Consider the following 11,107-nt stretch of genomic DNA (forward strand, 5'->3'; position numbering starts at 1 on the left):
CTCTCTCCCATGGGTTGATTTATCTTTGTTTCAGGTTGAATTCTTCAATAAACTCAGACTGGTACTTTGAGGTTTTTGTTCATAGGTTGTTTTGCCTCCACCTTGAGACTAAATAATTAGAATGCGGTTTTAGTAATACTATAATTAGAAATGTGGGAGTAGTTAGGATTAATGACATACAGATACCTTCAGGAGGGAGAACCTAAGTCCTGTGTTGGAAATAGAATTTAAGAGATCCTAAAATATATTATTTAATTTCTTTCCTTTCATCCATGACCAGAAAGTACTTTTACCATATCATGCATTTCCTTAACAAGTTTTCTTAGGCAGTTTAATGAGAAATAAAAAGCTTTCATAGAACATAGACACATGAGGTGGAGGAAAAACATAATAGCAACCGATAACGGTCGTACCCTCTGTACATGTGTGTGCACTTACCTTCATGTTTGCTTTGCATGACTTCTTTACTGGGTTGATTAATTTATGTATGGATGATCATTTCTTCTCTTTATTGCTTTCGGGTGGCTTATGGAGAGCAGGATTGAGGATCTGAACTCCCTCTAGAGTTGCACGCCTCAAATATAGTACTAGTGTATTTGGTCATCTCGGCCATTCTCAAGGTTTCTCTCTTTAGGCCCTTTTGATGAGTTGGTGTGAACTAAAGCTTGTAAAAGGAGAATGAAGGCCAAAAAGGGCATTGATACAATGGGATGATGTTGCAAACACCCAGTCATTGAAATAGGGGTTTTAGAAGATGATGGTTCTGATCATATGTTAAGTATGCAGTAGGATGAAAGTTGTATACTGTGGTTGTTCCCAGTGCAATGCCCACTATAGAAGTTTCCCTACGACGATGACTGTCTTTATAAAAGCTCTTGCTCCTCTTCTTTATTCATATTAGACATATTGCAGAGAGTGCCTGAACCTCGGCCTTTTGCTTTTGCCCTCACAAGCTGCAAGCACAGCCACACATTATTTGTCACTAATCTGTTAGTTGAGAAGCCACTCATCGCTGTTGTATTACATTGCATAATGACGTGGCTGATCTGTGTTAGTCGTCATGATTTTTATAATTAGCAACAACTCATATGGTAGTGCTGGTGTTTGTTTAGGTATCAATAGATGACATTTTCTGATTCATATACACCACTATCACACACAGAAAACCTTCTTTCCCATCATCCAAACAGCAAGCCATGTGGTATCTGGAATTTAGGATTTCTCCATTAACATCATTCTTAGTATTACTATTCTCATTTTGGTGATTATTATGATTATAACTCAAAGATGTTTTATATCATCTACCCAACATTTAGCATTCTGTGAAGTGGTTTGATCACGTTGGAGACCTATTGGGTTTATGGAGGTTGTGCTAATGAACTTTAATACCATCATGAAAACTTTTAAAATTTAAATTTGGTAGGAGCATTTGGGGAAGTAGTAGAAGAAAAATAATAGAGAAAGATGGGAAAAAACAAATGAATTGGCCGTGGTGATTCAACAACCCTCTTGGTTTTATAGAATTAGCACCATTAGTTGATAGTCATACAGATTAAAGAGTGATTTTATGTTTGAATGAGGTATCATGATCAACTTTCGGTTCTCTTCGCTTGTCCCTCAATGAGTGGAAAATGAAACTTGCTTCAAGCCTTTATGATCATGGTGATTCCCACCCGATGTGCTTTTGGCTTCTTTTCCCTGTCCTCATCTCTTCTTAAGAAAATTCTCAACTTTTTGGTCATGTTTTCTACTTTATGAATGGCCTTTGGTAATAGGTTCTGATCTCAATTTAAAAATTCTCAATGATCATGGGAATGAGGTGAGCCAAGCTGGTGTCATACTAGTTTTAAGAATAGGTGATATAGACAGGTGAAGATTTTATCATTATACCAACGAGAAAAACAATAATAATTCAATTTTATAATGTGTTATGCGGAAAACTGGCAGAAAAGCCTCTGCAAGAAAGACAAGTGTGGAATTGGAATATCCATGGCTCATGCCTTGAAAAGAACTTGTACGCGTAAATCACGTATGATAGTTTGTTATTTTACACGATGAGGCTTTGGATTAATGAATGAATTATGAGTCAAGACAAGTGTGGAATTGGAACATCCATGGCTTATGCCTTGAAAAGAACTTGTACGCGTAAATCACGTAGGATAGTTTGTTATTTTAAATGATGAGGCTAGTGATTAATGAATGAATTATGAGTCATGACAAGTGTTGAATTGGAACATCCATGGCTCATGCCTTGAAAATAACTTGTACGCGTAAATCACGTAGGATAGTTTGTCATTTTAAACAATGAGGCTAGTGATTAATGAAGGAATTATGAATCAAGACAAATGTGGAATTGGAAAATCCATGACTCATGCCTTGAAAAGAACGTGTACGCGTAAATCACGTAGGATAGGTAGTTATTTAAACAATGAAGCTTGTGATTAATAAATGAATGAATTATGAGCGACTCTTTGGTATTCAATTACCTTTTGGTACCATACCAAATGTTCTCATCTAATTTTTCTTGGGCGCATGTAAGAATGAGATCAAGGTGACATGTCTAAGCTAAGAACACGACCAAATAGAAACAATGTCATCTTAGAAGTGATTAAGGGCCTGGGTGGGATAGTTTTTTGTTTTTTGTTTTAATTGGAAGCTGAAGTTCAAGTTACCATAATAATTTTTAAAGGGTAATTTTGATATTATACAAATTCTTTTAATGCATAAGTAAACTAGAGTTTCATCATATCATGCATTTCCTTTACAAGTTTTCTTAGGCAATTTAATGAGGAAAAAAAAAATCTTGCAAACAACATAAACACATGAGGTGGAGGAAAAACATAATAGCAACCGAGACTGGTCATACCCTCTGTACATTGTGTGCGCATACCTTCATGTTTGCTTTGCATACTTCTTTACTGGGTTCATCAATTTATGTGGGGATGATAAGTTCTTCTCTTTATTGCTTTGGGGTGGCTCATGGAGTGCAGGATTAAAGATCTGAACTCCCTCTTGAGTTGCAGGCCTTGAATATTATTAGTGTTTTTGGTAATCTAAGTCATTCTCAAGGTTTCTCTCTTTAGGCCTTTTTGACGAGTCAGTGTGAACTGAAGCTTGTAAAAGGAGAACAAGGCTGAAAAAAGCATTGGTACAATGGGATGACCCGTGGTTGAAATTTCTGATCATATGTTAAGTCTGCGTTAGAGGATAAAAATAGTAGACTCTGGATGTTCCCAGTGCAATGCCTACTACTGTAAGTTTCCCTATGACGACGGATTTGTCTTTATAAAAACTCTTGCTCTTCTTTATTCATATTAGATTGTATTGTAGAGAGTGTCTGACCCTCTGCCTTTTGCTTTCCCCCTCCCAAGCTGAAAGCACAGCCACACATTGTTTTCACTAATGGGTTAGTTGAGAAGCCACTCATTCTGTTATATTATGTTGCATAATGACATGGCTGATATGCATTAGTGATCGTGATTTTTATAATTAGCAGCAACTTATATGGTACTGGTGTTTGTTTAGGTATCTATAGATGACATTCTCTGATTCATATCTCACTATCACACACAGAAAACCTTCGTTCCCGTCATCATTCAAACAGCAAGCACTATGATCTATGGAATTTAGGATTTCTCCAATATCATCTTTCTTACTTCTTACTACTATTCTCATTTTGGTGATTATCATGCAAATGAACTCATTGAATCGAATTCTAAGCAAGATGCAATAGAATGATTTCAGATCTTCATTTGCATGCAACATGCCCATATGAAACCTCTCTTCCTTTTAGATAAAACTGCTCTGTTTCAACTCAAAGAAACTTTCATCATATACCCAACATTTAGCATTCTGTGAAGTGGATGATTAACATCTAATTACGATTAGAACCTATCGGGTTTATGGAGGGTGTGCTAATGAAGTTGAATACTATCATGAAAACTTAAAAAATGCAATGGGGTAGGAGCATCTGGGGTAGAAGTAGATGAAAAAAAAATGGGGAAAAAAACAAAGGAATTGGCTGTGTAACAGCCATATAGACTAAAGAATGATTTTAAGTTTGAATGAGGTATCGTACTCAGACTTTCGGTTCTTATTGCTTGTCCCTCAATGAGTGGAAAATGACACTTTCGGTTATGGTGATTCCCACCTCATGTCCCTGTCCTCATGTTAGGTTTTTCTCGAGAAAATTCTCAACTTTTTGGTCGTGTTTTCTACTTTATGAATGGCCTTTGGTAATAGGTTATGATCTCAATTTTAAAACTCTCAGAGATCGTGGGAGTGAGGCCAGCCAAGCTGGTGTCATACTGGTCTTTGAGTATAGAAGATACAGACGGGTGAACATTTTATCATCATACCAAAATGGGAAAAGAAAAAAAAAAACTATAATAATAATAATAATTCAAATTTTATAATGTGTTACGCGGAGAACTGGCGGAAAAGCCTCTGCAAGAAAGACAACATATGGAAATAGAAAATGCATGGCTCATGCCTTGAAAAGAACTTGTACGCGTAAATCACGTATGATAGTTTGTTGTTTTAAACCATGAAGCTAGTGATTAATGATTGAATTATAAGTCCCTTCTTGGTATTCGATTATTATTATTTATGAAATATTTTTAAAAAATATTATAAGTGATTTATCATTTTTTTTAAAATATTTCATAAATTTGGTTAAACATCTCATTTAAAAAAAAACACTTTTTAAATTAAAAACACTTTCTAAAATCATCCGTCAAATTATTGAAACTTATGATAACTCAACAAATAAGAATTATGGATTGAAAACATCTAATAAAAGAATTTAATAGGGAACAACCCTTATACACGATGCATATAGCAACGGACCAAAAATTAAAAAGCAAAAAATAAGAAGGATTAGGAAGTAATTAATAAAATTTTAAAAATTATTTTAAAAATTCAAAAAAATGGAAAAAAGCCTTTTAGTCGGTCACCTAATCTACATTTATCTTTTAATAAGTTAGACGGTAGGGTTGAATTTGTTCCAATTGTAGCAGGTGAGATTTTATGGGGTACTGAATGTGGCTGACATTTTCACGACCACCCAAAATCTGAATTGATTTAACTAAAATTCTCTAAAATTAAATGAAAAATCCCTCCTAAGCTTGCTTCCTATGGAGGCATTTGCCATTTCGTCTTAAAAAAGCACCAAATCCAAAATCATAAGTCATCCTGGGTTTATTTAGCGTTAAGGCATCAACCATCCAATTTGAAAAACCATAAGTCACCCTGGGCTTACTTTTCGGAAAGGTATTGCTCATAGAACAATTTTCAAACTCTGAAGGATTAACTCCAAATCCCAATTATACTAAATTCACCATTTTTTTTTGCGCTTTTTCTATGTGAGGCAGTTGGATATAGGTGAAAATGACATAAGCTTTTTTAGGTCCGTCTCACTCCTAAAATGATGAGTTTAGGATAAAAATAAATGGGTGTGAGATGAATTTAAATATTTTTTATTGGGTTGGACCCGATATAAGTTTGGTTATGACTTTTATCCCATCCATGTCCCATTAAATTTTTTTTTTTTTAGGAATTAAAATGAATATAAATAAACTAAACAAGTCATGATGGTATCAACCCCTCTTATATCCATTCTATTGTCATCCCTATGGATACTCAAGACAGTGAGGTGTCTAAGATGGTGTTTGTTTTTTTACTTAATTCTAAATAGAACCTTAATGCTTAATAGTGTTAAATTTTAGGTTTTTTTTTTTGTAGTATTTTATTTCTATTAAGTATTAAAAAGTAAAAAAAAAAAAATCAATATGTTATTTTTTCTATTTAGAAAAAGTTATATATTTTGGCTTTTTCTATTTAGTAAAAAGTTTATAATAAGTCATGAAAAAGTAGAAAAACAAACAACCAAAATTTTAAAACTAAATTACTTTCAGTAAAAAACCAAAAAAACAAACATCATCTAAGTAAACAACTCATCCTAAGCTACAGACTGAAGTAGTGAGTTGTATTTCTCTCGTTTAACCATAATTGTTTAGGCAATCAATCACAGTAAATGGATTTGTTACACACCATCAATGGGTCAATCGTTATATGTGTTATCAACATTATGAAATTAAATGTAAGAAGTAAAAATGGGTCATAACGGCCCACTGGAAATTACAAGATTCACTTTATATAAAATATAGAGGAATAAGAATCCAAGATGCATAAGACTCTTCCCAAAAATTCATTTTAAAAACCTTAAAGTTAACTTGGGCATTAGAGATGTCTATCCGGAACACATTTGGATGCACCTTTTTGCATAATCAAGTGAATGAGACATTAGAAGAGTCGCCCATTGGATCCATCATAATATAAAACCAACAATTCCTACTCTTGAAAAACTTACTTACTCTAAGGTTAAAACCAAGGCATTAATCATTCAAATCAAATACTTCATACCTAGACTATGATAAGTGCTAAAAAGGTTGATGTAAGACTTAAGAAGGATCTATAATTTGACTCACTAATTAAACCAAAGATATTCACCATTTGGGCAAAATACAAAAGTTTGGTCATAGGCTTGTGAGGATATAATTTCTATTTTTTGTTTTATTTTTATTATAATTATAATTAAATATTTTAGAATTAGAAATTACAATTAGTTTGATTTTAAGCATTAAAATTAAACTAAATCGATCTAGTCCATTTTAAGGCATTAAGAACTCTAACTAATTGAATTTAAAAAAATGATTTATTTGATTGGGTTCAATTGAATAATAATAATCAATTAAAGTCAATTTAGTTCACTTTAGTTAGATTTGGTTCCAATGAGTAACAAATTATTTTTAAAATTTGAGCCAAAACAAAAATATCTTATGATTAGGGACTAAAAGGTTGAAATCATACTATTAGAAGAAGTTGCCTTTAGGTTCAATTAAATCACATCATACACCCTATTCCAAATCATGCTATTATAATCCAACGACATAATTGCAAACTATCGTTCTCGAGAATAGAAAATATATGCATAAAATTAAAAGTACATTTAAGATTATTTGAAGTATTTTCAATAAAAGTGTTTTTTAGACAAGAAAATCATTTATACAATGTCTCTTCGAAAAATACTATAAACTATTTTTTAATCTTACAAAATTTTAAAAATGTTTCCTAAATTTTGTTAAACATTTTATGGGTACTTGGTAAATAAACTTAATAACTTAAAGTGACTTAATAACTTAAAAAGTTATTAAATAAATTAAATATATTTGGTAAAATAATTTAATTGTATGACTCAAAGTCAAAAACAATTTTAAGTAATAAGTAAAAGCAATTAACTTATTCTTAAATTTACATTTTCATTTAACATTTTTACCCTTATTTATCCTAATTAACTCTATGATATTCTTTGCTACTCTAGGATCTTCATTGTTACTTAATTATTTTTTATCTAGTTATTTATAAGGGTAAATATGTCAATTTGATGATTTAGAATTATATTATAAATTAATTTTATCAGAAAACCGTAATACTTAAAATAAAAATTAAGTAATAAATTTTAAGTCATTAAATAATAAGTATTAAATTTTATCAAACAATTTTTAGTGTTTTTTCAAAAATACTTTTTAAGTTAAAACGTTTTTTATAATCAAAACTAACCTAACTCTAATAATGCAACAAGTTAAGCTTATATTCGAATTGAACTTGTTCAATTTTACATTTATAAGAATCAATCCACTTTTTGATACAATTAATTTTATTGATTGGATATATTTTTTGAATACCCTCATAATAAATTTTTAATAAAAACCTACTTTAAATAAAATATTTTTAAGAGAAGGTTGCAAAATGAAACTATGACACCCAATCCGTAGACAAAAACTAGTCGCAAAGGCCAAAACCAACAAACATCAGAGAAAATAAGAAGAAAAATATCTTAATCCACTTTCAACTACAAGTAACTAGTGCCTGTCTTCATCAGCTTGGCTTTGAGCTTCAACTTGCTAGCCTATTCAACTTTCACCCTGTATTTTCCCATAGTAATTTTTCACAATTATTTTCTTATAGAGGTGGACCACCCCTAAAGGACGACAGCTTGGAGCCATCATATCTGAATGATGTGGCAAAGACGGGGCCAACCTGGCACACCAAATGCTCTGTCACCAGTCTAGCTCCTCACTGTGATTCATTGTACAATTTTTTTGGGGTCCATCGATGAAGACAAAATCAAAGTTGGCCACATATTGAAGAATGGGCCCTTGCTTTTTTCTTAATCATGGCTGTCCAATATGTGACATCCACCTATTTACAGTAAGGGATTTTTGTCACTCACCTTTCGTCTTTACCTTTTTCTTTTCAATACAATTTTTTTCGTCTCTGTTCGAGTCTCAAAAATAAAACATTAAAAATGCATGTTATTTTACATTTTGGTTGGAGTATAGAAAATTCATGACAAATAAAAATAAAAGTTGCATTTAAGAATAAAGAAAAACAATCTTTCATAATAGTTTTTAAAAATTATTTTATAATATTTTATAAAATAAAGATCTATTTAAATCGTTTTTAATATATTTTAAATATATTTTTAATAATTTTTTTTTTTGCAGTGGTTTTATAAGCCTTATCTGAATCGATTTTTAAGAAATTAAAACTCAGTTTCATAACTATTTTAAAAAATAATAATGAAAAATAGTTTTTTTATAATGGTTTTTAAAATTTATTTTATAATATTTTGGAAAATAGAATTTTGTTTAAATTTTTGAAATGTTTTTAAATTATTTTTAATATTTGGAAATATATTTTAAAATAATTTTTATATTCATTATTTTATTTTAAATCATTTTATATTTTTTATAATTATTTTTTAAACAATCCTTGAAAATAAGTGAAAAATTTTAAAATATATATTTTTTAAATATCATTTTTTTAATTATTAAACATATTTTTCTATTTTTTTTATTTTAAAGAAGGAAAAAATAGTTATCAAATACTAAATTTCTTTTCAAGTTTAATAAGATATTTTGTGCTTAATTTGTTCAAAAGACTTATAATTTTTTTTAAAAAAATGTTTAATATTAAAGTTAAAAAAATATTATTTCTTATAAACGTTTATTTTATTTTTATAAATTTTTTATGTTGAATATAATTTTTACAATACCAATATTATTTTTAAAAAAAAATTATGAATTTGGTTTCAATTTCAATTTTTAATTAAAGCTAAAAATACAAAATTATTTGCCTTAATTATATTTTAATTGTTAAATAAAAAATCAAATAATATCTTTCTTTTTTTAATGTGTAGCAAGGAAAATAGAATGATAGAAAATAAGAATAATAATAAAAGAAAAAAAAAAGAGAATATGAGAAAAGTAAGAAATAATTTAAACTCAACCACGTACCGGACGTGGGTCCCAATGTTTTCATCGATGAGGTCGACCCAGCTTTTTAGTGACAGATACACAAATTTTTCCCTAGAAGGCTACAATCAGACAGAAAAGAAGTAAATAAGTGAGGATAGTAGATAGTCAAATAGTATACAAGCCAGCCCATCCTCGTGTCGACCATTTCAAACGTGTGGGGTCAAAAAAGTTGGCTTGACTTTTCATTGGCCCCAATGGGCCCCACATCTTGTCCCACACCACAACAAAAGTAGGCTGACTGGCCCTTTTCGACTAACCACTCACAAGCCGCCACGTGACACCATGGTCTCCAGACGTTGATTAGTTATATTCCCAAAATCCCCATTTCTTTTCACAAAATTCCCAATCCTCCACGTCTTATTGTTCGGTGCAGTTTATGGAAAAAGAGATAGAAACAGAGGATCCCAACCTTTCCTCATCCACTCGTCTATATAAGGCCCCGCAACCTCCTCGCTTGAGTTCTTATCGAGTCTCTCAGAGCTTTCTCTTTCTTCCATTTCTCTCTCCTGAAATTACTCTCTCTCTAGTAATTAGCTCGCCGGAGTCTCTACCAGAACTGGCTAACTCACCGGAAATTCTGGAGGAGGTTGATGCGACTAACCAAAGGGTGGTACGCGCCCTATATGAAGCCTTAGGCTCACGTGACGTCGACACGGTCCACCGACTTCTCGCCGCCGACCTCGAGTGGTGGTTCCATGGCCCGCCTTCCCACCAGTTTATGATGCGCTTGCTCACTGGTGTCTCATCCGACGAGTCATTTGTCTTCGAGCCACTCGCCCTCGCGTCTTTCGGTTCGACAGTCCTCGCCGAGGGCTGCGATCGCAGCGGTTCAATCGCCTGGGTCCACGCCTGGACGGTCACTGATGGGGTAATAACCCAAGTCCGAGAGTACTTCAACACCTCCCTCACCGTCACCCGTCTCTCCAACTCCGACTTCACGACGTCACCCTCGTCGTCGATCTCTGCCGCGTCGTCGTCGTCGACTCCCTCGCCGCCGTCGCGCCATTGCCCCTCCGTCTGGGAGAGCAGCTACTCGGATCGGGTCGGAAAATCGGTTCCGGGTCTTGTCCTGGCAATATAAGGAAACGTGCCGATCACTTGCAGCCGTACGCAATATAATAATATACAATAAATAAATAAAGAGGGAGTGATTTGGCTGCCACTCCCGATTTCCATATGGGCTGACTCACCGGAATCTCTCGTGTCTGGTGGATGTGAGTCCAAGGTTCGGTTTGGCTCTTTTGTTTCTTCATCCAGTGTGTCTTAGTTATCCAGTACTTTGGTTGCAGTATTGTACCGTGTGTCAGAGTTGGGAAGCACCAATCAGATGGAGATGCCTTCTTGGTCATATCTTCATCACCAGTGTGTAATAAAATGGTTTCATATTTCAATAAATATGTATTCCTCCGATTGCCTTATCTTGATTTGTTTTTGACTTATCGTTTGATTCCATTTTTCGAAAAAATAAAAAATAATAACTAAAAATGTGAATACATACTGTCTTGTGACTAAAAAGGACATAGGAGAGTTCTAGACGTCACGTGCAGGACGTGATCGCTTTCCACGTGGCATGATCTTTGTCCTCTGATTTTCCTAGTCCCGTCAAATGAATGGTTGGATTTGCATGGGCTCCAAAAGTTTGAGACGTTATGAAGTTTATTAGCCCACGAATCAAGATTAGTCCAAAATTGTTGCATTTATTGTTCAGTTGCAGCTTGCATGAAGGA

General features: G+C 32.9%; 1 protein-coding gene across 1 annotated transcript; it reads left to right on the forward strand.

The window, feature by feature from the left end:
* Window positions 1-9,837: 9,837 nt before the first annotated feature.
* LOC117927490 (senescence associated gene 20) lies at window positions 9,838-10,798 on the forward strand. Its single transcript, XM_034847007.1, has one exon. The coding sequence runs from the start codon at window positions 10,099-10,101 to the stop codon at window positions 10,459-10,461; it is 363 nt and encodes a 120-aa protein (XP_034702898.1). The 5' UTR covers window positions 9,838-10,098; the 3' UTR covers window positions 10,462-10,798.
* Window positions 10,799-11,107: the final 309 nt, after the last annotated feature.

Source organism: Vitis riparia, chromosome 13, assembly GCF_004353265.1.
Source record: "Vitis riparia cultivar Riparia Gloire de Montpellier isolate 1030 chromosome 13, EGFV_Vit.rip_1.0, whole genome shotgun sequence".
In the NCBI taxonomy this organism is placed as follows: Eukaryota; Viridiplantae; Streptophyta; class Magnoliopsida; order Vitales; family Vitaceae; genus Vitis; species Vitis riparia.